At 55.1% G+C, this 24,413-nt stretch overlaps 11 protein-coding genes across 11 annotated transcripts; 6 read left to right on the top strand and 5 right to left on the bottom strand.

Moving 5' to 3' along the window:
* Nucleotides 1–32: 32 nt before the first annotated feature.
* Nucleotides 33–1,391, bottom strand: ASPACDRAFT_1886019 (uncharacterized protein; the record flags this gene model as incomplete). The annotated part of the gene is made up of 1 exon (XM_020198409.1): nt 33–1,391. One exon carries the CDS (start codon nt 1,389–1,391, stop codon nt 33–35), a length of 1,359 nt encoding a protein of 452 aa, XP_020059332.1.
* Nucleotides 1,392–2,123: 732 nt separating this feature from the next.
* sod4 (mitochondrial 37S ribosomal protein mS42) lies at nt 2,124–3,382 on the top strand. Its single transcript, XM_020204635.1, has 4 exons — nt 2,124–2,190; nt 2,248–2,428; nt 2,503–2,627; nt 2,698–3,382. Exons 1-4 carry the CDS (start codon nt 2,131–2,133, stop codon nt 3,232–3,234), a joined length of 903 nt encoding a protein of 300 aa, XP_020059333.1. The 5' UTR covers nt 2,124–2,130; the 3' UTR covers nt 3,235–3,382.
* Nucleotides 3,383–3,389: 7 nt separating this feature from the next.
* ASPACDRAFT_1886021 (ubiquinone-binding COQ10-like protein) lies at nt 3,390–4,300 on the bottom strand (the record flags this gene model as incomplete). The annotated part of the gene is made up of 1 exon (XM_020198410.1): nt 3,390–4,300. One exon carries the CDS (start codon nt 4,298–4,300, stop codon nt 3,467–3,469), a length of 834 nt encoding a protein of 277 aa, XP_020059334.1. The 3' UTR covers nt 3,390–3,466.
* A 911-nt stretch (nt 4,301–5,211) lies between these two features.
* ASPACDRAFT_23759 (putative C6 transcription factor) lies at nt 5,212–7,811 on the top strand (the record flags this gene model as incomplete). Its single annotated transcript, XM_020199223.1, has 6 exons — nt 5,212–5,303; nt 5,377–5,869; nt 6,062–6,146; nt 6,212–6,243; nt 6,293–7,571; nt 7,678–7,811. 6 exons carry the CDS (start codon nt 5,212–5,214, stop codon nt 7,809–7,811), a joined length of 2,115 nt encoding a protein of 704 aa, XP_020059335.1.
* Nucleotides 7,812–8,217: 406 nt separating this feature from the next.
* On the top strand, nt 8,218–9,982 carry ASPACDRAFT_50421 (uncharacterized protein; the record flags this gene model as incomplete). Its single annotated transcript, XM_020202353.1, has 5 exons — nt 8,218–8,264; nt 8,555–8,899; nt 8,988–9,114; nt 9,200–9,632; nt 9,708–9,982. The coding sequence occupies 5 exons, from the start codon at nt 8,218–8,220 to the stop codon at nt 9,980–9,982; spliced, it is 1,227 nt and encodes a 408-aa protein (XP_020059336.1).
* A 233-nt stretch (nt 9,983–10,215) lies between these two features.
* Nucleotides 10,216–12,153, top strand: ASPACDRAFT_1853562 (uncharacterized protein). Its single transcript, XM_020197317.1, has 3 exons — nt 10,216–10,690; nt 10,752–11,129; nt 11,214–12,153. Exons 1-3 carry the CDS (start codon nt 10,345–10,347, stop codon nt 11,939–11,941), a joined length of 1,452 nt encoding a protein of 483 aa, XP_020059337.1. The 5' UTR covers nt 10,216–10,344; the 3' UTR covers nt 11,942–12,153.
* A 647-nt stretch (nt 12,154–12,800) lies between these two features.
* Nucleotides 12,801–15,011, bottom strand: ASPACDRAFT_113576 (uncharacterized protein). The gene is made up of 4 exons (XM_020195731.1): nt 14,747–15,011; nt 13,953–14,660; nt 13,614–13,894; nt 12,801–13,551 (listed from the first exon to the last, which is right to left on the bottom strand). The coding sequence occupies exons 1-4, from the start codon at nt 14,923–14,925 to the stop codon at nt 12,845–12,847; spliced, it is 1,875 nt and encodes a 624-aa protein (XP_020059338.1). The 5' UTR covers nt 14,926–15,011; the 3' UTR covers nt 12,801–12,844.
* A 103-nt stretch (nt 15,012–15,114) lies between these two features.
* On the top strand, nt 15,115–16,086 carry ASPACDRAFT_1886024 (SDR family oxidoreductase; the record flags this gene model as incomplete). The annotated part of the gene is made up of 2 exons (XM_020198411.1): nt 15,115–15,834; nt 15,893–16,086. Exons 1-2 carry the CDS (start codon nt 15,225–15,227, stop codon nt 16,084–16,086), a joined length of 804 nt encoding a protein of 267 aa, XP_020059339.1. The 5' UTR covers nt 15,115–15,224.
* A 327-nt stretch (nt 16,087–16,413) lies between these two features.
* Nucleotides 16,414–18,435, top strand: ASPACDRAFT_113578 (WD40 repeat domain-containing protein). The gene is made up of 2 exons (XM_020195732.1): nt 16,414–16,585; nt 16,696–18,435. The coding sequence occupies exons 1-2, from the start codon at nt 16,460–16,462 to the stop codon at nt 18,346–18,348; spliced, it is 1,779 nt and encodes a 592-aa protein (XP_020059340.1). The 5' UTR covers nt 16,414–16,459; the 3' UTR covers nt 18,349–18,435.
* Nucleotides 18,436–18,450: 15 nt separating this feature from the next.
* ASPACDRAFT_113580 (EF hand domain protein) lies at nt 18,451–22,499 on the bottom strand. The gene has a single exon (XM_020195733.1). The coding sequence runs from the start codon at nt 22,354–22,356 to the stop codon at nt 18,808–18,810; it is 3,549 nt and encodes a 1,182-aa protein (XP_020059341.1). The 5' UTR covers nt 22,357–22,499; the 3' UTR covers nt 18,451–18,807.
* A 430-nt stretch (nt 22,500–22,929) lies between these two features.
* On the bottom strand, nt 22,930–24,363 carry ASPACDRAFT_113581 (cornichon family protein). Its single transcript, XM_020195734.1, has 4 exons — nt 23,863–24,363; nt 23,575–23,730; nt 23,426–23,492; nt 22,930–23,351 (listed from the first exon to the last, which is right to left on the bottom strand). The coding sequence occupies exons 1-4, from the start codon at nt 23,961–23,963 to the stop codon at nt 23,259–23,261; spliced, it is 417 nt and encodes a 138-aa protein (XP_020059342.1). The 5' UTR covers nt 23,964–24,363; the 3' UTR covers nt 22,930–23,258.
* Between the last annotated feature and the right edge of the window lie 50 nt (nt 24,364–24,413).

Below are 24,413 nucleotides of genomic sequence, written 5' to 3' on the forward strand. Positions count from 1 at the left end.
ACATACACTCAAACATACAACCAGAAAATCATCTACCTCCGCTGCGACCCCAACCTCGAATTCCCTCTACTCAACCCACCACCACCACCACCACCCGAGCCCTCCGGGTCCTCCGAAAACGCCTCCATGGCCCTGGGATTCGTCGGATACGCGTCCGGCTTCAGGACCCCTGTGGTCGCAAACACGCCCGGCGGCGTATACACCCGAATACTCTCCGTCCGGGGCAACGCCGGGATCACCGGCGGCGAGCTGTAGGTCGCCACGCCACCTTTCCCGTCCTGCTGGGACTGCTTCACCACGAGGTTCCCGTTGATGTTGAGCGGCAACGGCGGCACCGGCACGGGGACTCGGCTCCCTCCGCCTTTCTCGGGCACCAGCGCCGTCTCGACGCCTGCACCACCGCCAACCCCCCTAGCGGTGGTGCCCTCCCGCTGGTACACGGGATTGTGTGGGTTGAACAGACTCCGGACCCGGCCGCTGGTCTTCTGGATCATGGAGCGGGATCGGGACCGCGACCGGGACCGGGAGCCGGTGGTTGTGGCCTTCGAGGCTCGGGATTGCGTCCGCCGGAGGAGGAAGTCGGTACGGTAGGCTGTCTCCTCCGAGGGCATGGGCGAGGAGATCCCGATGAGGGTGCCCTTGGAGGAGCGGTGGGTGAATTGGGCGATCTTGGCGGACGGGGGCAGGTTCTTGCGGCGGTAGTGGCGGTACAGGAGGAGGGAGAGGAGGGTGGCCGTTACGCCGAGGAGGGCGCCGGGGAAGAAGCCGGCCAGGACGGCTGCTGTGGGGTACTGCGGGCATTTTAGCTGTGTTGCTGTTGCGCTGGTGGTGGTGTTGGTGTTGTCCGCGGCTGAGGAGGTGGAGACGCGGGGGTCTGTGGCGGAGATGGCGGTTGCGAGGGAAGATGAGGAGGAGGAGGATGTGGTGGAGGAGGTGGTTGAGGAGGTGGCACTGGATGCTGTTGCGGTGGATGCGGTGGATGTGTCCATGCTGCAGAGCGAGTCCCCCGTGCAGGTGTAGCCGAAGGGACAGCATTTCGAGCCACATTTGGCCAGGCTATCGTCGAGGCGGGTGGTGTGCACGCTGTTCTTGGGGTGGGCGGTCGCGTTCTGCAGCTGTACGTCGCAGGTGATGGGCTCGATGTAGTCGCAGCTCTGCCCGGCTGGGCAGCAGATGGCGGAGCTGGCGTCGTCGAGACTGATGCAGGTGGAGCTGCTGGGGCAGCAGAAGGTACTGGGAAGACCGCTACTGGAGCATTGTGTGTAGTCGCTGGGACAGGTATCGCTGCTTCGTGGCAGCAGGATGCCAACAGCCTGCGTTGGCGATACCGTTGAAGCGAGCAACCCGAATAATAGTAGTAGTCGGGACGAGTTGCCCTTGTGCGAGATCATCGTGATGGTTGGCACGAGAGAGGACCTGGCAGAACTTTCTTGCAGTAGGATGAAATGAGAGAAGAGTCAAGAAAGAAGAGTATGAGAATTTTTGCTGGTATATCGGTTGGGCAAGGGTCGGGTGGTAAGTCAAAGAGTGTTGTGCTTCAATGAAAGAAAGTGTCTAAGACAAAGGGTTTGAGAGTGGAAGAAACGATGAGACGAGCCAGTACCAGACGAAGAGCGCTTCGAAGTGTCTTGCAGGAAGAAGCAAGTCCTGAAGAAGATCTCCCTCCCGTTGCTCGCTACATGCTGCCCAAACCTCTCTGCACGCATCATACTATCAGGATCTAAGGATCCAGGACGGTAGGTAGCAGGCGCCGAGTCCCAGAATAGCGACGAAACGTGGGGCTCATGGCCGACGGGCTAATGATGAAGAGAAGTCTAGGCGCCTTAACGGGGCCTTTGGGCTCGGACTGGATGAGAAGTCTGAATGACTGTTGCAGATTACCAGAAAGTCCGGCGCGTAGGCAGTGTGTACATTTCTATTTGAATGTTGTTGTTTCAAGCTGGGCGGTTTGATGCAGAAGTAAATCGCGGTCCGCTGATTGGCCGATGTTGGCGCCTGCTTACCTCATTTGGTCTAAGCCGAAAAGGGTAATCTCTCAATCTGGAGCGGAGGAAATTCTGCTGTTTGGAATTGCTGCTGCTTGTGTCAAGCACGACCTCCCTTAACATATTATTCCACCCCCAGATCATCATGCTGAACCGACTCCTCCGGCCGCAGTCTGCGCTGCGTGCAGCCTCCTCCCTCACTGCGGTGAGCTCTTTTCTGTGTTTCCGGCTGATTAGGCGCCTTAACTAACAGTGCGGACAGAAGCCCGTCTCCGCGCTCCCACGCATCCAGAGCCGTGCAATCCACCGTGTGCCTACCCTCGCCTACGAAGGGGAATACCGGAGCAATGGTATCTCGGATTTCATGTCACCAGAGGCGTTCGACTTCTCCTGGACGCAATACCAAACCCTCCTTGTCGACAAGCTGAACCTGTTGACGCAGGGTGAGTGCCAGCTCCGCGGACCTTGCTCGGCCCATGAAACACGCTCGGACTCTAATAAATATCGGGATCAATAGACACCATCGATGCCGACGCGAAGCCCGGAGAACTGCTGGTCAAGTACTCCCGGCGTCCGGAGATGGCCTCCGTCTTCAACTACGCCTCAATGGCTCACAATAACCACTTCTTCTTCAACTGCCTGGTACGACCCAGACCTTGAGCGAATCCGTCCTTAGCACAAAAGACACAAAGCCTAATCGCATAACAAACAGTCCCCCCGCAAAACCGAGATGCCCGAGAAGCTCGAGAAAGACATCACAGAAACGTGCTCGTCAGTCGAGTCACTGAAGCTCGATTTCCTGGCCACGGCCAACGCGATGTTCGGTCCCGGTTTCGTCTGGCTGGCCAAGAACCTGGAGCGCGAGGGGATGATGCACGTTTTCTGCACGTACAACGCCGGCTCTCCTTACCCTGCCGCGCACTCGCGCCGCCAAGGCGTCGACATGGCCACCCATACGCCTGACACCCCGCTGGGCAACCAGTACGCCGGCGCGATGGGCGCCCACGCGCCCAACCAGAAGAGCATGGCTCCTGGAGCCATCGATGTACAGCCTATCCTGTGTGTCAACACCTGGGAGCACGTGTGGATGATGGATTACGGTATCGCCGGCAAGGAGGAGTACCTGGAGCGGTGGTGGGACCGGATCAACTGGGAGGTGGTGGCTGACAACTACAACAAGATCAGCGTCAACCGGGGGGTGCGCAACAATAACACCGCCTGGGGCCGCAGTCTGGGCATGATGTCGTAGTTTCTTCCTTTTACCCCGTTCGGATGATGGTTTGATAAATTGTATTATACACATGGGTTCTCTTTCTTCCCTTTTTTTTTCTCTTTGGCATTTATGGTCTAATCAAGTACAAGCATTTTCCTTGGAATATAGACAAAAGAGAGTCTCCCTTGATTATATCTTATTATGAGCATGAACACCCTCTCTTCTATATGTGTCTAGTATCGTCATGAGATCCTGGTATCAACAAGTATCACCGTCCAACCACCTCCCCCATCCTCTTCTCGAACGCCTCTATCATGACCCCAGCCATTTGGCCCTCAACCGCACTCATCATGGTAGCATGCCACTGATTCTTGAACTCGAACCCAATCTCCAAATGCACCCTGGTCATGCTCTTTCCTCCACCCATCTCCGCAGTGACATCCGCCAACTCCCACTTGGTACTCAAATACTCGAAGATGCCTTCCTCCGCCCCGGGGAACCCAAACCCACCACCTCCTCCGGAACTCACAGCCTGCCCGTCCTTCTTCGCCACGCCAAACCGCGCCCCACTCTGCGCCGTGACCGTCAGCCGCTGGGGATCGCAATCCACCTTCGAGGTGAAGGTCTCGCTGAGCGGGCCGTAGCCCACCGTCAGGAAGGCGCGCGTCGGGTATTGTGTCGTGGGGTCGCGGTGGGTGACGGTGCTGGCGTTGAGGAAGGGAAGGAAGGAGGAGTAGGACTGGACGTCGGAGATGACTTCGAAGAGAGGGGCGGGCGAGTAGGGGAGAGTGCGGGTCGCGGTTAGGCGGCGGGTGCGGGAGGAGGAATCGTTATCGGAGCCATTGGAGCCGCTCCCCGGGAGGAAGGAGGAGAGAAAGGTTCGACGTTGTTGTTGGTTTGTGGGGTGGGATGGTCGGGGATGGATTGTGAGGGTGTTGGTGTTGCCGGGTTGTGTAGTCGTAGTCGTTATCGTTGTGGTGGCGGTGGTGGTACGGAGAGAATGTGTGATCAGTGTTGATAGTGGTTGTTGGGTGCCCTGGAGTGGTAGCTGGCGAGGGGTGGGCCTGAGGTGCCGCGTGGTGTTTAGGAGTGATGTGCGCATCTTGTTGTTCTGGAGGTTGGTGGAAATAATTGATTATGGACTTGGCGCGATGGGCGAGAAAGTTGAGGATGGGTCGCGGCGCATCGGTGCTTTTTTTCTGGGGTGCTGTAACTACAATTTGCCCGTTTGGTCCGCTTCCGAGGCGGATTTTGTTCCGCGGTTTATAGTTGCTACTGCAGTATGTAGTCATTCAGCTACTGTAAATTTGAATAAAAACTTCCCATTGAGCTGACTTTCATTCTTTGTGTCTCTTCTCATAATAGATGGGCGAGTTATTTATCTTAACATGGTTGATCTCTGTATGTCTTCCGGATGGTAACTTTGCACCAGCTTACGTCTCACACCAAATCTATATTCTGCTCTAACTGCTGCTCATCAATGCCCATCTTGGTGATCTATTTACGGCATCTTTCTATTCTCTCACAAGAGCTTTAATCAAGAAAGTACACACATTAGTACCTAGAGACTTTAGGTTCTCCTTCAGGATCATTGCCACTACCTCAACAACAAAATATATCTAGAGACTATTCACGCAGGGTGGTAGCCTCTGTAGGCAGAATTAATAAGAGAGGTCCCCCTCACTTCTTAGACTCCCTTCATTTATCCCATGTATAGAACTACAATCGAAATACTTGCCGTAGTGATCCGTCGACTTTTCCACCCAAGCTTTTGTGGCGTGGGCAAACCATGTATAGAACGAGCTCACGAGTGTATCGGACTTATTGCGGAGATAAACGCCGGGCTAGTTATCGATGGTAAGAGCGCAAGCCACCCACTTCGCCATCACAAGCTCACCTCATCTTCATCCTACCGGAAGATGTCTACATGTCATACAGAACGCCTTAACTTCAAACGACATACTTTCCTTAAATTTATTATAAGCACTGCCTGCAAAGGTACCGCCGCTCAAGATGACAGACCTACATGACGCTCTCCCCGTCCGAGAAACCAAACGCACCCGTGTTCAACTATCTTGTACAGCATGTAGAGCGCGCAAGCAAGTGTCCCAACGATGGCATCCACATCTGTCTTTCAGACTCTGTAATCTCATGAGTAGTTACTAATGCCTTCCACAGATTGAAGTGCTGCCGCGTTCACCCCTGCACCAATTGCAGGAAGCGTGGCGAGGCCAACTCCTGCACCTTTGTTGGCCGCGGACCGCGAGGCAAGGCCTCGCAAGGGCGCGCGAGTCCCACACATGTCCAGGATCGGTTGCAACACCTAGAGAACCTGATATTATCACTAACGCAGCAGAAGATGCTGGAGCAACCCACAGAGACAAATGGGGATGGCGCGGGAACCGGGGGAGAAGAGGTGAACTTCGCCGCTCTGGAATCGACCAACACAGGAGAAGCACTCTTCGCGAACTCGACCCGGATCCATACGGATGATACTGGGACTGATGAGAGTCAGCGCATACCACCGGTGGGGCTGGCGTCAAGGCTCCATCCTCTGACACCGGAGGAATCGCCGTCTGACCCCCCGGGGAAGCTTGTGGCCCAAGAAGCTGGAACGAGGTACGTTGATGGTGCTCACTGGAGAGCTGTACTGGAGGAGGTATGTTACTTGGTTCCTGACTATAACCTGTTGCCCTGTTCCTGCCTCTTTGAGTAGACCCAGCTAATTGTTGGGTAGATCAGCGAAGTGAGGGAGTATTTGCGCGAACAAGATGTACACTCAGACGATGAGCTTGCTCAGCAGGATACAAAGAGCGCGACTGCACCAACTTTGCTGTTAGGACTGCACAAACCGCTCAAAAAGGAGGAGCTGCTGGCACAAATACCGCCGCGGCCGGTGACTGATCGCCTGGTGGCACAGTGGCTTAATAGCAAAGAGCCTGTGATTAGTGGGTTCTTTGTTCTTTCACTATGTCCAGAGCAATAGAAAGCCCTACTGACACTTGATTGCTAGGCATCACGCACATTCCAACGTTTCAAAAAGAGGTAAGTACTCGGGAGGAAAAGTTTTGCTTACTATCGCAACTGACAGCAGCAGTACAATAAGTTCTGGGACCGCCCGCATGAAGTCTCCTTGCCATGGCTAGCTCTATTATCTGCCTGCATCGCAATGGCGCTTGCCTTCAATCAGCGTAGTGGAGACCCGACGCCCCTATCACCTCAGGACCCTGCTGAGGCTCAGAATTCGTTCCGCAAGCTCACAGCACAATGTCTTGTTCAGTCGAATTATACCGCGCCTGCCAGGTACAAAGTCGAGGCACTGTTTCTCTACACTATGAGCGAGTTCCTCCGGAGTGACGACGCACAAGTCGGGGTTTCCTTTCTCCTCGGTATCACAATCCGCCTGGCCATCCGAGCAGGCTACCATCGAGACCCCAAGCACTTTCCCGACATGTCGGCCTTTGACGGCGAGATGCGTCGACGCGTCTGGACCATTCTTCGACAAATGGACACTCTAATTAGCTTCCAGGTTGGCGTCCCCAGAACTATCCAAGACTGGCAACATGATGTGGAATTACCCCGCAACATATCCGACGAGGACTTCGATGAGAGCACCGAGGAACTACCCCCTTCCCGCCCTGATGAAATCTTCACGTTGATGTCCTACACCCGTGCCAAGTCACGCATCATGACTATATTCGGCAAAATCTCAGATCTAGCATATTCGCGCGAGCCCGTTATTTACGAGGTGACCCAGGCTCTCGACCGTCAACTTGACGAAGCGCACGATCAGGTGCCTTCCACTTTCAAAATGCGACCTATCAACCAGTGCATTGCGGATCCCTCCGACCTCATCTTCCGGCGATACACTGTGGAGCTACTGTACTTGAAGACGCGGTGTGTGTTGCACCGGAGGTATCTGGGCGAAGACCACAACAACCTCCGCTACGCCTACTCGCGGTGGGTGTGCATGAGCTCCTCGAAGGATATTCTTCGCCACCAAGCAGATATTCACCATGAAACGCAGCCAGGGGGGCTGTTATACCGGGATAGACTGTTCCCCAACGCGCTGCAATATGCAGACTATCTGCTTGCAGCCATGATCATTTGTCTGGAGCTGTCACATCAGCGCACAGGGACGCCGCCGCTCGGTGTAGGCACGAATGATGACCTCGCGGTGATAGTTCGGGGTCAGGAGGAGCTGTTGTCGGCGTTGGAGATGTCGCATGAGATATTCGATAAGATGCGTCGACGCTCAGCAGATGCGCAGCTGGGGTATGCCGCAATGACGATCATGCTTCGTTGGGTGAAGCAGCAGCGTTCGGGGCCGGAGGATCAGCAGCAGCCGCAGCAGCAGCAGCCAAGCATCTCAGGTGAGTACGCCAGGAGCTCCTGGATCCTTAAAGTTGCTCTGACAGAACAATGTAGCATGTCCCCCGGCATACGGAAGCTGGCAATTGGAGGGTGCAAACTCGCTAGATGCGCTGGACTTCCAGCCGATGGACGGCGTAACTCCGGGCTATGCTTCTCTGGACGTCATCGGCAATATGTTAGATACGCCTACGAACATGGATTGGGTGAGTTTAGTCTTTTGGAGAGTGATCGATGTATAGTACTAATTGACGTAGCGCCTGTGGGATCTACAGATACAGGGCATTGAGAGACCGAATCCAGGTAGTACATGGACCCAACCGGAGTTCAACGATACGCTTCAAGAAGATTAGCCAGCTACATACCACTGCGAAGGGGCAACTACAAGCCTGATTATGACTCCTCAGATAACTTGAGACGAAGTGATATAATAAGTTCTATTGCGGGAAGGCAAGCGCAAGCCAACGATGCATGACTCAGTTTAATTAAGGACGAAGGGCAGCCCTTCCATCGAACTGTAAGCGGCAGCTTCACAATTCAACACTGGTATCCTTGTAGTTCGATGATTTTGAGCTAGACTTGCCATTGGCGTAAGGTCGTATACGGATGAAGAGACAGAGCTAACAGCCTCTTGGCAGTTGGTGAGACATGCAGTCTCCAGATTCCTCGTGTGCTGCCACTCGATCCATTGGGTAGTGAGCCCGGCCACGAGAGTTGTCCTCACTGACCATACGAGACTAACCCAGCGTTCTGAAACATCCTACACTTTCACAGAGGATGAATGCCCTGCTAATGCACACCGCTATTTCTGGTTGTCTCAAAAAGCTCGCACGGTTTCGTCCCATCCCACTACAGTGCTGTTCGGCGGCAATCGCTCGCTACCTCGCTCATAATCTCTAATCTCTTCAGTCGACTGCTTCTGACTCCATGCTCCTGAAAGCATTGTCTAATATGATGCGATGCAATGCTCAATCTCAAAGATCAGCGATCGGGACCGACTCAACATCGTTCATGTTGCTGGCACAAAAGGGAAAGGGACCACCTACGCTTATGTCAATTCGATCCTCCAGCAATATCGCATGTCGTATGGAACGCCCCGTAAGGTTGGACTGTTCACCTCTCCCCATTTAATCACTGTGCGCGAGCGAATTCGTATCAACTCCGAGCCCCTGTCGGAAGCAAAGTTTGCAAAGTACTTCTTTGAGGTCTGGAATGCTCTGGAGCTTACCGCAGCAGCAGCAACACCGCGGGGCGGGCCTGGTAACACCCCTCCCAAGCCTTCATACGCTCGACTTCTCACCTTGATGTCATTCCACGTTTTTATGCAAGGGTCAGTGGATACGGCGATCTACGAAGTCGGAGTTGGGGGCAATGGGATTCACCAATGTTCTCGCGAACCCCGCGGTTACGGGAATCAGCTCCCTCGGAATCGACCATGTTAATGCGCTCGGGAATACGATTGATCAGATCGCGTGGCATAAAGCAGGAATTTTCAAGAAGGGTTGTCCGGCCTTCACGGTACCTCAGGTCCCAGAGGCGATGGATGTGCTGCAGGAACGAGCCATCGAAAGGGGGAACTCACCTTAACATTGTTGTAGTACTCGCTTCGGTCCACGGCCTTGACATCAAGCCCGCAGAGCATTTTCAGAGGCAAAATGCTTCTCTCGCTGTTAGGTTGGCGGAAACTGTGCTCACAAGGCTCGGGATCGCCGCCGCCGATGATTGCTGCGAGTCCGACAGACTTCCTGCTTTGTTTGGTCAAGGGCTTGAGAACCTGGATTGGAAAGGGAGATGCCAGGCCTTGGTTACGGGTCAGCAGCACTGGTATCTGGATGGTGCTCACACCCACGAGAGCCTTGAAGTCGCCTGCTCTTGGTTTGGACGGGTATCAGGGACCAGAAACCTGCCACAGGTGCTCATCTTCAACCAGCAGCATTCATCAAGGGATCCTATCGCGCTACTCAGAACTGTTCATCGGATCCTATACACCAAGCTTGGTTTTGTCTTTCAATACGCGGTTTTCTGTGCGAATAGCACGTACAAAGACCAGTCTTGCAATCTTGGTGTGTGAATGAACTCTCCCGTTGGGCAGGCAGGACTTTGCAAGAAACGACGCTAATAAGCATGGTCTTAAAAAGAGTTGTATAACCACAATGTCAATCCTGATGCACTTCAGAGATTGATCCTACAGAAGAAGTTAGCGACAGTCTGGAAAGAACTGGATCCTGACTCGGAGGTGGCGTGGCTGCCCTCGATTGAAGATGCCGTTGACTATGTCAAAGAGATTCACAATGGAGCTTTCAAGGAGCCAGGGGCAGAGATTTTGGTTACGGGTAGCTTCCATCTGGTTGGGGGAGTGCTGTCACTTATAGAAGGAGTGCCACGTATATTGGAAACAGCTGTGGAGTATTAACTAGTTAGTAGTAGGAGTGAGTGGTGTTGTCACCATCATCGACCATTTACTTTCGGATAGTGATTAGTAGTTATTTCTTGCTCTTTGCTAGATATTGTGTAACCACAGTACTCATGTGCACAGTACTGTACCCATAGTGTTGAGCATATGTCACATGATCGAGACCCCTGGTTTCTTTGTTGCTCTTGTTTCTTTGTTCCTGCGCACCCCCGCTATTCCTCTCTTCCCTTCTCCCAATCCAGTCCTAACTGATCCTTTTGCTAGTAATTTGCTGAATGGAGCAATCCTCACGGCCTACAAAGCAAGCAAAGCACTGCAATCTTCTCCTAAGGCCCGGCTTTACTTCTCGATGAGAGCACACTATGATGAGGCGCATTAGGCGGCCTCTACTGCAGCGATCGAATCCACCTGGATTAGCCTGGGTTCGTTGTGCTCGCTTCTCTTTACCAGCGCACTTGACGACCGCCAAAGAATCGTACTCAACCATGCCTTCCAAGGCCGATATCACCAGAGTGTGTTGCTTGGCTTCATCCCTGCTTGACGACGGGTCTTTCAATTGTAGATGTGTGGATATAATCGAAGGAAAGTCCCACCGGGCCTTCCTGCTTACCATGGATGATGGGCGTGAAGTTCTTGTGAAGACACCTCGGACAGTTGCTGGATCAGATTGCTTCGCGATTGCCTCTGAAGTGGCGACGCTCAAAATCTGTCTGCTCCCTCCTCCCGCAACGCAATATAGATCCCTTTCATGCTGACGTCCCCTTTCAAGTGCGTCAGTTGACGTCCCTGCCGGTTCCACGCGTCCTTGCGTGGAATGCAGACTCGGCAAACGAAATCGGGTTGGAATATATCATCATGGAGAAGACTCCCGGGGTCGGCTTGGATGGGATCTGGGAGGGGCTGAGCACTCTGCAACGGTACAGTATTATCGAAAAGGTCGTCGCTATGGAAAAGGAGCTTGCCTGTCTGAAGTTTCCGGCTTATGGAGCACTCTATCTCCGGGGCTCTGAGCCTGCTAAACTGAGGTATCATCCCGTCTCGGACGCGCTAGACAGCCCAGACTCTTTCTGCATCGGACCGTTGTGTAATGCGCGCTCAAAGCAGGGTAATGTTGAATCATCCCGGGATTCAGGCACTTCCGGCCCCTGTTAGTGGTCTCTTCCTTCCGCCCCCCCCCCCCCCCCTTTCGGTTCACCCTGACATCCCCAACATCTCTTAATTGTTGTTGTAGGGGCATCACTCGCAGAGTTTGCATCATCGTCAACTCAATTAAAGACAAGGATAAAGCAAACCTGTCAAAAGGATGACGGGGGCGAACTTCAATCCACCATGCACGAAAACCCCGACCTTCCGGACCCAGAGGGCCAGGACTTGCTTGAGAGCATTTCCATCATATTACCTATTTTATGCTCGGATCATCGCATTCTGAAGGTCTCCAAGCCCACCTTATGGCATCCAGGTCTATCGCTTGACAATATTCTCGTTTCGGCCACTGAGCCTACAAGAATTCTTGAGATAATCGGCTGGCGGTCCGCCGCGATCCTCCCCCTGTTTCTCCAATCGCGATTCCCCAGGTTCTTAGCAACCCCTCCCAACTACCATCCTGGCGATCCGCTTCCCAGCTTAGCTGGGTTCGCTTCTTGGAGTCCGGAGCAAAAGCAAAGCGTCCTCCAGGTACAAGATATACTGGCTCGTTCCAGGTATTACGAGATGTGCATAATGGAGCACGACAGTCACTTGACACATGAGGCGATGAATCTGGATCGCAACCTGAGTGGCCTATTTCGATGTCGAGATTCATTGGACCTGGCTGATGGGGACTCGAAGCTCCGTAGCCATTTGAATTCTATAGCTGCCAATTGGACCGGATTAGGCCTGCCAGGGACCTGTCCTGTCACGATCCGCGGCGGGAAGAGCAGGCAGTGCAGCATGCGGTGGGAGGGGGTCTCACGCTCTTGACGCCTGTTATGGAGAAAAGCTCGGGGGACTCCCTTAGAGGCAGTTGAATGTCCTGCTCAGATTAGCTAGTAAGTAATGTCGTAAGGGCGTTGCTCCCCATCTTTTGCCTTCTTCGTAACAACCGGCCCTGGAAGAAGTTTCATGAGACTTTTTTCAGGTTTCGATGCCAATAGCCTTAGCTAGCTCGCACTGGATATAGAGTCTTTCACAATCTCATTGCTTTCAAAATGGTGAAATCGGCCTATACACATGACTTGACCCTGTAAATAGCATGCCGAATCTCTACGGTACATTACACCAAGGCTCTTTGTGATTCGAAATCTAAAACCTTCCCTACTTTGTCGCATGTAGATTGCGGAATATTTACTATGCCCACCTAAGCACGTGCCCTTACCATCCTCGCACTTTAGATGCGACTTGATACCGAACTTTGGTGACTGACTGAGCCAGCAGCGGGGAGTATCGTAGACCGAAACTCAGCAAAGGTATTTCCTAACTATTTTCACGAGGTTCAGGAACACACTGCGTGCCATCTTCTAGAGTACGAGTAGTAAAGTGGATGCATAATCTCCACAATGCCATTAGGAATCATCCCGGATCTTCAACTGCCAACCGTCACCCGCGCCGGAAGATCCGTTCCCACCCGTTGCACCCATTCCCACCGGGTATCATCCCAAGGCCGGGCGGTGATCATATACCTCCTTAAATTACGATATCGATATGTATCGATCCACGTAGGCTTGATTCGCATGCAAATGGAACTGAGTAAGTGTTGTGTATCTACAGAAGAACCAATCATCCCTCATCAATAAAAAGAATACTGTATATCAATGGCCCGAAGCACGTAACCCCCCCCCCCCCCCCCACCAACAAAAGAAATCCCAAATCCGGCTCCGCTGGCCCTCAGCCAAACCCCGTAAAATTGCTCAACAGGGAGTCCCACTGGATGTCATCGACGGGGAAGATATCATCCAAGTTGTCGTCGCCGTAGACAGACGGCCAGATCTGGGGTGGTGGTGGAATGGTAGCCTCATTGGCGGCGTCAACCGCCATCATCGACGGATCCTGCCTTGAGTCTGTGGGTTGGTTAGAGGGCACAGTCGCACTGCCCAGAACAGCCCGGATCTGGTAGGGATAGCACCGGGCGAGAAGCCGCATTTTCAAGCACAGGCTGCCCGTGACGTCCGCCTCTTTGGCTGCCGTCGCCATGCCCTCGAACTGCGTGTCCAGCGCGTTGGCGAGCTCGGTGATGAGATTGGGATAGTCGGCTGCGCCGACAACGGCCTGTACTTGGGGTTCTATGGCGGAGTCGTTGTTGGTGGGGCCACCGAGGGTAGTGGTAGTGATGAGCCGCAGTAGGGTAAAGACGGCGGTGGGCACGTAGCCGACGGCGGCGCATACATGAGCAGTTGTTGCGATGTTCACCTGGGCGATCTCCGACACGGGCAGCTGGCTGGCCGTGCGGATGAGCTCCTTGCTTCGCTGGATGAGGTCCATCAGCATCGTCGTCCGGACTGCGCTGGCGGGCTCGGCGGTCCACAGGTCCTCCCGCAGAGATAGTTCCTCGAGCCGCAGCTCGGCATATTCGATCTCAATGCGGAGTGCATTCGCTGGGGTCGGAGGTCTGTGTCAATTTCCATCGAACTACCCCCGAAAGACATATGAGACGCACCTGTCGATGAAGGGTAGCTTGAGAGATCCTTTTCTATGCCCGCGCTCAGGCTATCGAATTGCCGCCGTAGAGCGCCGCGCGTAACCTGGACAAGCATACTTCCACCGCTCGCTTGTACCGAAGCGTAAACTTCATCCATTGTTAGCAAGAAGGACTCTAGGCGGATGAACGGCGCAATCCACCGATCCGACGGATGCTCGGCAGATGCTAACCCCGCGAGGCACTCCTCGGTTCGACTATCATGCTTCATGGTAATGGGGCGGTCGAGCGTGCTACAGACACTGATGTAACGCAGAGTCAGCCAAAAAGAGAGCATTCAACCCGCACAGACAAGCTCACCCAACCGATACCCAGAACGTACCGAGCAGCGCCCGCTGCTCATCGGCACTTAGGGCCGGCTTCCTGTGCAGTCCCAGATCATGCACCATCGAAACACAAAACTGGATCAACAACAATAGACGCGGATGGTTCTTCTCTGCCGGGTACGAGTACCATGCGCAGTGCACCAACAGACCGCGGAGCAACTCGAGATTCCGCTCGGAATGTTCCACGACCCTGCAAGTGACGTGCTTCATGATCTCCGCGGCGACAGCCTTGCGCAGCGGATGCGCACTGCCGATGGTCGCGGCCACGACGCACAAGAACAGGAACGGCTCGCGGGCCCGGAGGCAAGCGGCTGTCTCGCCGTGGGCGAGCACGACAAAGGGGAAGGTGAGCACGAAGTCGCGCTGGAAGGTCGTGACCAAGCGCTCCGCCTCGGCTGCACTCAAGAGTCCTCGCTCGACGAGGGACGGCTGGCCCGCCAACGCAGAGCCGGTCGGCGGATCGAGGCCGTGCGAGGCGTCTTTGGCCGCGTCTAGCATCGCGGCAATGTCTGTCGAACCCAGATCTGCATCTGCATCCGCTTCCCGAGATGAGACCCCATCGTGGGTGGTGGTGGGCGTAGTAGTCGACGTATCGTCCGACGATGTGTGTCTGTTCGGTTGAGTCAAGGCAACCAGCTGCGACATCAGCTGTTCGACCTTCCTCTCTAGCACCTCCACACGGCTGCATCCATGGTTCTAATGATCAATACCCGCGAGTGCTATAGTTATGTATGTGAGGAGTGTGGGTGGGGGGAAGTGGGGACATACCTCGGTGCAGCAGCCTTATGCCTCCGTTTTGTCTGCGGAAGGTCTAGATACGTGCATGATTTGCCTAAGCGAGCGCATCGCTGGCACATGTTGACGGTCTGCGGCGTGCATTTTGCCTTGGCCGCGGTGCATGTTACACATGCTCTTCTCTTGACTGCAGGTATCGTGGCGTTCATCATGTCACGTAAGGAGGACAGGGAAAGGAGCGGCCGGTCGAGTTGGATCGACCGATCCCTGCCCGCCCGTCCGTCTCAGCTTGCTAAACAATTGGTCCGGACGGAAACGGATCGTCCGGTCGGAGCGGGTTGGATTCCCGCCCACTCTATAAGCATCACAGTATACGAGAACCTAAAGAGTATATAAGGAAGTGAAATCGAAACAAATTCACACGATCATATCAACAGCACATCGCACAGCAATCCCACCCATTTGAGCAAAGTCATCTGAACAGAGCATCTCCCCATTCCAATCGAAGAAAATGGCTTCCTACGCTATCACCGGAGCCTCCAAGGGCATTGGCCGCGAGTTCGTGCGCCAACTCGCCGCCGATACAAACAACACAGTCCTGGCCATCGTGCGAAACCCCGAGTCGCCCGAGATCGTCGACCTGACCTCCAAGCACCCCAACGTGCACGCCATCAAAGGCGACGTCACGGACCCCCAGTCGATCCTCCAGGCGGCCGCGGCCGCAGCCGCCGTCACCGGCGGGACGCTCGACGTGCTGATCCACAACTCCAATGCCGTGGATGCGGCCTCCATGTCCTACACCCCGACCCAGATGCCCTTTGATGCGCAGGCCATGCGGGCCAGCTTCGAGCCGTCGCTCAGTACGAATGTCTACGGCGGTCTCTGGGCGACCAACGCCTTCCTGCCCCTGATCGAGAAGGGCACCCAGAAGAAGATCGTGCACATCTCCACCGGGATGGCCGATACGGCTTTCATCAAGAAGGCCTCTGTCAGCGTGGCGGTCACGTACTCGATCGCCAAGGCCGCTGTGAATGTTCAAGTCGCCAAGTACGCCGTAGAGCTGGCGCCGAAGGGCATCAAGGTGGTGGCGGTGAGCCCTGGCTGGGTGGATACGTGGGAGGGTAAGTAGCTTTGCCCTTGCTGCAGACAAGATAGATCACTGATATACCATCATTGCAGGAGAGAAACCCGCTCAGGTGGTGGAAGCGGATAACTTCTTGCTGAAGCAGTTCCAGGCAGCAAAGCCTGACCTCGAGGGAAAGATTCTGCCGGAGGAGAGTGTTAGAAAGGTCCTTCAGGTGGTTGAGCATCTGGATATTGAGGATAGCGGCTTATTCTTGAGCCACAATGGAGATCAGGAGAATTGGTTCTAAGTGCTCCGGATAGTGATGAGATGAGATGAGTGGCATCCGGGGGACTGTACAGTTTGTACCGTATTGACCGATTCTTTCTCGTGTCGATACTTTCCATTGAGTAACATGCATTTGCTCCGTCCTACCTTGTACGCATAATATTATCAGGATAGAGGGCCACATTAATTGAAGTATATAACATCATGCATGAATGTGTCGACTGTGTTGTTACTTGATCATGTCGTAGTAGTGATAAATAGATAGGACGGAACAATGTGGCTCCGACCCGGAGGAAAGTGATGGGTTGCAGAGCAGCCTCCGATAGCTTCATTCCATCTCTCTGATAAACAACGATCCAGTTTCTTTTTTCGGATCGCAACCCCCGTCAATCGTCATGTCGTCCTTACTTGGAGCTGGCTATGAGTCAAGCGACGATGACACCACTCCCTCCGCCCCTCAGACCCAACCCCCGGCGCCGTCTGCGACCAAGATTGTCGCCGCGCCCGAAGTGAACACAGAGGTTTGGTCCCTTGAGATCCGTCTCTCTGCTGGATGGCCTTGGAGGAATTCGAACCCTCCTCGCCACCTTACAACACCTCCAAAAACCTCGCATTGCTAACAGTCCTACAGGATCAAGCACACATGCAGATGATGCTGGCCAATACCTCCTCTACCGCCCTGACCTACAACGCCACATACGATGACCTCTCCCGACCATCGCAAGGCCCGGCCAACCCGTTCAAACCCATCGGAGGGGCCAACGGCCTCAAGCGCAAGAATGTTCCCACCGGATACGCCGAAGAGGCCGCTATCAGCGAAGCGACCTTCACGGCGCAGCACCGCACCTTCCAGAGTCTCGGCTACACGCGCAACCCGACGCAGCCCGAGCAGTTCGTCGGCAACCTCGCCCACGCCGCGCAGTTCGGCGGCCGCGACGTGATCCAGATGAAACCGTCCAAGGCCGTCTCGGCGGCGCTGCGCTCCAAGCGGCAGCGGAAGGGCGACCCGAGCATCGTCGAAGGGGAGGGCGCCTACCTCGGCCCGTGGGCGAAATACCAGTCGGACGACCACTACTACGACGAGCGGGCCGTGGAGGGCGACGAGGCGGAGGATCGCGAGCTGGCCAGCGACGAGGAATACGTGTACGAGGACGAGGTGGACGCAGCCCAGGCACCCCCCGCGCACATCCCCCCACCCATGGACAAACTGGCGACCGACTACCAAGACGATTCGACCACCGCGGAGACGACCGAGTTCCACGGCAGCGAGCAGTTCGACTACCAGGGCCGGACGTACATGCACATCCCGCAGGATCTGGACATCGACCTCCGGCGGGAGCCCGGCAGCACGAAGAACTTCATCCCCAAGAAACTCATCCACACGTGGAAGTCGCACACCAAGGCGATCACCTCGCTGCGCTTCTTCCCGCGATCGGGCCACCTGCTCCTGTCGGCGGCCGCCGACGGCAAGGCCAAGATCTGGGATGCGTACCACTCGCGCGAGCTGCTGCGGACCTTCTCGGGCCACAGCAAGGCGATCACGGACACGGACTTCCACCCGACGGGGACGACCTTCCTCACAGCCTCGTACGACCGGCAGATCAAGCTCTGGGACACCGAGTACGGCAAGTGCGTGGGCCGGTTCTCGACGGGCAAGACGCCGCACGTCATCCGGTTCAACCCGGGCCCCGACCTCTCCCACGAGTTCCTGGCCGGCATGTCCGACAAGAAGATCGTGCAGTTCGACACGCGGTCCGGCGAGCTGGTCCAGGAGTACGACCACCACCTGGCGGCGATCAACACGATCACCTTCGTCGACGACAACCGGCGCTTCATCTCCACCTCGGACGACAAGTCGCTGCGCGCGTGGGAGTACGGCATCCCCGTGCCGATCAAGTTCATCGCCGAGCCCTACATGTTCGCCCTCACCCGCGCCACCCCGCACCCCAACGGCAAGTACGTCGCCTTCCAGTCCGGCGACAACCAGATCGTCGTCTACGGCGCCACCGACAAGTTCCGCCAGAACCGCAAGAAGAGCTTCCGCGGCCACAACAACGCCGGCTACGGCATCGACATCCGCATCAGCCCCGATGGCCAGTTCCTCGCCTCCGGCGACAGCGCCGGCTACGTCTGCTTCTGGGACTGGAAGACCGGCAAGATGTACCACAAGATCCTGGCCGGTGGGAAGGAGGGCGGCGCCACCACCTGTCTCGATTGGCATCCCCAGGAGACCAGCAAGGTTGTTACCGGTGGCTTGGACGGGATTATTCGCTATTGGGATTAATTTTCTTTTATGGGCCTTATCTATCTGTTTTTTATTCTTTCAAGGCATACAAGGAGTTTATGGTATAATGTTGCTTCCATATGAAGGTCTTTTTTTTTTTTTCTCCTCTTTTTCCCATTGTCACGTATAGGTAACCCCACTAACTTATGTACTATGTACTGTAGAATCTGCAACGCTTAACGTCCATAGACTTTCTTCCTCAAGTTGCTGGCTGGCCTAGCACGGAGGGACATAGGAAAAAGAAAGATGTATACACCCAACTGACAGCCTTAGCCACTTGCCTGAATGACTCCCCAACCAATTCTCACCGCTAACAGGCTAGAATATATTCCGAGTAACTGTACATATACACACAAAGTAGATGCTCCGATCCACCCTGACAACTACCCCAAATCGAACTGCAAATCCACACTGACGACCGACTCAACTCAACTCGAACAGCAGACTCGAACGAGACCCCTAGAAACTCGCCATCTCGATCCAACTCGCCACGAACGCCAAGGTGCGGCCGCGATCCATGGCCATGCGCTGCGCGAACTCCTCGAAGTTGAGCTTGGCGCCGCTGCCGCCGCGCTCCTTGGCCTCACGCTCAATCCTGTTCAGGTACGCCCAGCGCGACAACGTGACCGGCGACGGGGGCAGGGTCGGACTGGGTCGTTTCGGGAGGGTGGAGGACGGGGGCGGGAGGGGTTGGATGGGCGACGGGGAGAGTTTCGGGGCGGTGGCCTCGGCGTCGGGGGAGGAGGCGGGGAGGTGGGAGGTGGGCGCTGGGAAGGAGGTTGAGCCGGTGGGGTCGAGGCGGAGCTCGGTGGGAAGGTCGGTGCGGTGGCGGGAAAGGAGGGCCGGTGATGGGGATGGTGATGGGCTGCGACTGCGGCTGATGGTTTGGTGGAAGGTGGTGGTTGTCGTGAGGAGGTCTTCCTCGTTGGGACGGTGGTGGGGGAGTGTAGGATCGTAGTATGATGCCGCGGCGGACGAAGGCCTACTCGCTGCTGCTGCTTCTTCTTCTTCGGAGGCAACAGAGGAGGCAGAGAGGGAGGGCGAGGAGGGAGAGATTGCGTGAGGCGGTATCCAGTCCTCGTTGTCCGGAGATTCCACGGGCATATTCAATGGTGAGGCCAATGCTGCTGCTGCTGCTGCTGCTGCTGCTGCAATAGGTCTTGTCTCGGTAGGGTCGATGAGTGACTCTACCGAGTCATCAGGGATATGCAAGTCTGGCGTCGGAGGAGCCAAAGCCTGCACGTTTTCTAGCCCCTCGACGGCGTATCCTGCCCGTTGGAGGAGGTCGTCGAGCGAGCTGTCACGGAGCATGTTCTGCATGGCTGCCTCTGCTCCCTCCGGCTCATCGGCGTCCTCATCGGCTTCAGATTCCGGCCGCACAACGGGAAGGTCTTGAGCAGCCTGTTTACCATGCTCCATCTGTTCGGTATGCTCAATCTCACGGGCCCAGATTTTACGCTCGGCACGAGTCTCGTAGACCTCCATGAGCAGGTCCTCCTTCTGCTTGAAGAGGATGTCGAGCAATTCGTTGAATCCTTGTTGGGTGACTTGATACAAGATCTCCTTTCCAACGTCCCTTTCCACTTCAGGAATTTCGAAGCCGCCCCATCGCTCACTCACGAGAATGCTTCGCGATGAGGTCGATGGGTTCGATCTCACGTCGTAGTCGTCCGTCAAATCATCCTGGAATCGCACCTTAGATGAGGAGCGAGAACGAGGGGACGGGGGGTGTGATTCCGATGCGGCTGCGTGTGATTCATCGCCCTCGTTATCTTCTTCTTCCTCTGAACTAGCCGCGTCCATGTCGCTTTGATAGCCAACAGGGGCGGTGGCACCATCTTCTTCGTCCGTATAGAATCCCCGCCGTCTCCATCGGTCATGAACTCCCATTCGGCGCCTGACGTGGAGACGAACTTGATCCGTTGCATACATCCTGTTGTATACGGCTGTGCCGATGCGAGCCCGATCAACAGGATCTGTGATCTCATGGACCGGAACATAAGCTCCGAGAGCACTGACGATGTCCTCATTGCGGATGTGCTCCGGAGGAGGCCAGCGGTCGCTGGCTCCGGACGAACTGGACGCATCATCAGCTGCAGCCCCGGCTTCTTCAATATTCGTCTCTCTTCTCGGTTGGCTTCCAGAAGCATGAGCAGAACCGGCAACAGAGTGGCGCGTCGTCGGCAACACCGGCCGTGTGACGCCATAATAGCTTCGAACGGCAGCATCGCCAATCACCGAGTAGCGGTCCCCAGTATCGGTCCCATCGAGACGAAGTACACCCTCGTTGTCAACAATCTCGAGATCTCCGTCATGATTGACTCGTTTCCCCTCGCCCGTCCGTGAGGGTTCCCCATTGGGAATGCTACCAGGAAACGCTGAACTGATCGGCTGGCTTCCAAGAACGACATCCCGAGCGCCGCCTTCCAGGAAATCATCCTCCAAGCCGGCAACCATGTCTCTGGTCAGCTCCCTGCTGAGGGCGTAGTAAGCTCGGAAAATCCGCAAGAAATCCTTCCGCTCAACGAAGCCATCATTATCGATGTCATAGCCCCGGAAGACACGGCGAAGCCGTTCGTCATTACTCTTATTATTCAGACTCGCAATCCCCTTCAGGAACTCCTCCAGCCCAATCAGCCCGTCATTGTTAGTGTCGTAGAACGCGAACATGCGATCATAAATCAGACTCGGGGGCGGAGGCCTAAGAGAAGTGTTCGGCACGAAGCACCGATCGAACGTCTTCCGGTCGATAGCCATATACACCTTGTTCGGATCGTCCTCCCATTCGTGATTTGCCAGACACCGGAACTGATCCCACAGCGCGTCCAGCTCGGTATTCTCGAACCCGGTTTCCTTCATCAGCCGCTTGAACAACGATCTCGGCAAGCTGCGCGGCATCATCGTGGGCTTCCCTGGATACCACACCGGCTGCGACTGACGTGGACTTCCAAGGAATGGCGCGGGGATGCGCACCTTGTAGAACATGTGCGTCTTGATATGGACTTGCATGGCTTCACACGTCTCACACAGATCATAATCGATGCAGTTCGCACACCGATACCGGATGCCCTGGATCGGCATCGCACCGCAGCTATTACACGTCACCCCGCGGTGAATATACCCATCCCTCCTCGCCTGGTCTTCCGCGATGTGATACAGCAGGTTCAGCAGGTTCTGGCCCTCCCGCATCGGCGCCGCCTCATTGTTGTGTTCCGCGCCATCGCGCCACGAGAAGACGCTCTGGTCATCCACGACCGTCTCATCCCCACCGTCCGCCAGCGCAGTATTCGGCGCCGCGGCCGTTGGCGACTGGCCTTCCTCGGTCTCGTACGGAAAGCTCGACGTCGACAGCGTGACTCGCTCGCCATTCTGCCGTCGTCGCCGCAGATCCGCCCCGTAGTTATCGTCCGCATTGAACCGTACCAGGGCCCGCTCGATGCCCGCGCGTGAGATCCCCCGCCGCTGGAGTTGCTCGATCAGATACTCCCGCTCGGGGCTGCCTTCGTCCAGACGGTGACTGGACGGAAAATCCAGCGCGAGGAAAGACTCTAGAAAAGTATCTTCCATCATCTCCCGCATCCGTTCCGCGTGGTCCTGGGGCACCCCGACCTGCTCCATGAGCTGGTCTCGCGTCGCTAGGAGAGAGGGGAGGAGGCCGCTTTCCACGCGGCGACCATCTTCGGTCTCGATTCGGAAGGTTCCGTAGACACCATTATGGCGCTCGAGTTGTTCGAGGTGCGCGATGGCGCGCGATGAGGGAGTGTCCGCCGCGGCTGAGAAGGGCTCATCAGGGTGTTCATTGTTACTGCTGTTGTTGCGTCGCTGGCGGCGCACAGCGCGGCGGCGATGAAGTCGTGAGCCACCAGGAGAAGGATGTGCGCCAGTATCCCCGGGGTGAAGGAGGTGTTGCCGTATGTAAACGATTGCGTAGGCTGCTGCTACACCGGAGAGAAGGTAGAGAATTGGACGGTATCGTGACAAAGCCAACCTAGGGCGGGCGTCCGACATAGCGGCCAAGGAAAAAAGCGGATTATTAGGCGACCAGAAGCATTTCTGTCGATATCAGCCTGCTTCGGTAATGAAATCTGCAGGGTACGGGATCAGGTGAACAGAATTTTGACACGTAGTGACACAAGGTAGACAGATTGGATGATGCGGGCTTGTTGAGGTTCTCCGGCGACTTGGGCGGGCGGAAGCCGCGGTCATGACCGCCTTTGGGGTACGGAGTGCCCGCCGAGTTCGAGAATGCTTTGTCTACAATGACCGAGAGGACCATATTTCTATAAGAGCCTATTGATGAGTACGGGTTAGTCATGACCATACCTGACATCCTAGAGGTCTACAAATCATGCCAAACTACCCCATCCGAGCCATCTGGAGATGGATGGTACTGGAGATCACCTAGGGTATCGTACGCTCTTCATTGTCACACCGCTGAAGGTATATACAGCATTATTGAAGACATCAACAAGGAATATAACAATATCAGAGAGCCAAAGCAAAATAAAGCAAATCAAGTTAGACACACACACACATAGCCTCAAGGACCAAGGCCTTGACGCACGATAGGAGGAAGCTCCTCCATCATCCACTCCTCGAGTTCGGGATTAAAAAAGCCAAAACCGCAGTAGCTCAAATTCACCTTCACATTGTCGTTGTCGTCAATGATAATCTTTCATAGTCACGTCATACACAAGTTCTCCTGCTGCAGGCGCCCGGTCGCATCGAATGCACCCCAGCGGATATCTGCAGTGTAGCGAATCCAACCCAATCGGAATGCAGCAGCGAGGTTGATACTTGCAGAACAATGCTTCATCCAGGCCGTTTCAACGAAAGGACAAGGCTTGACGCCCCGCGATACATTAGCCCGGGCGGCCGTTGCGCATCGCGTGGTCCGCCTTGTTGCGAATTCAGTGCGACTCGTCGCGGATAAGAGCAACGATCATGCTGTAGAGGTAGAAGAAGAACATGATCAGGTGGAAGCCCAGCTTGATGAAGGATTCCTATAGTTGTATGATGGTTAGGGGCACTTCGCCAAGAATGTGTGACGTAAAGCCGATGGGCGAGGCAAACCGACCTTCTTGTGCACGTTCAGCTTGCGGAAGATCTCGGTCGCATCCAACAAGTGCTGGTTCTCGTAGATCCTGTGGCAGGGGAAATGTGGTTAGCGAACATGTCGAAAGACCCGTTGCGCCTGCGAAGGCGGTGGTTGCAGGAGTAACGCACTTCTTGGCATTGAACGCCAACAGAGGCAAGTTAAGTACAATAGCGACCCAGTAGCCATTGATGACGAAGAGGATGGTAAGGAATGCATGAACAGCAGCTTCGGGGATAATGTAAGCGTTGAGACGGTTGCAGAGATCGATCGGGTTAATGTAGTCGCTGTAGAAGAAGAGTCAAGTTAGCTGTCGCTCTTCGAATAGATTCCGTCACGATGCATACGCCGAAGCAGTCAGATCACAAGCCCGTCTTGGGTTGATGCCAGTCAAAATGTGCAGGGGATTGAGTTCTTACCATTCCAAGTCGCTGTACATAATCGTGAAGAAGACTTGAAGGAACAAGTTGACGGCGTTGATCAACACCGCCAACAGATAGAGCCAGGCTTCACCGGACATGGTGGGCAAGAATATGGGGCTGGGAGAAAGCTATTGAAGACCGCAAGAGCAAAGACTCAAAAGAATAGAGTAAGAGACGTGCTAAAAAGCAATAGAGGCCGACGGTAAGCGCTATTACGAGAGGAAGACCAAAGGAAGAGAGGAGAAAAGAGTAGTAGGGGAAGGTGGAGGATGCGAGCAGGTGGTGAAGTTCATAAGTGAGTCGGTTGTGGATTCGCCCCGATAGGGAAAAGCCGCGAAGGGAAGCTGGCCAAGGCGGTGAACCGGTCTGGGGAAACAGTTGCCGCTTATGGCATCCTCAGCATGTCGCCCGGACTGACGTACCAGTATACTACGACTGCGAGCCTGGGGAGCAGAGAGAACGATAGATCAATTTTGATGAGAGGAAACTGTATCCTTCTTGCAATCTCATCCAAGCGACTTTATTCTCAGTCAGTTCTTCCACATCTA

This window comes from Aspergillus aculeatus, assembly GCF_001890905.1.
Source record: "Aspergillus aculeatus ATCC 16872 unplaced genomic scaffold ASPACscaffold_3, whole genome shotgun sequence".
Taxonomy (NCBI): domain Eukaryota; kingdom Fungi; phylum Ascomycota; class Eurotiomycetes; order Eurotiales; family Aspergillaceae; genus Aspergillus; species Aspergillus aculeatus.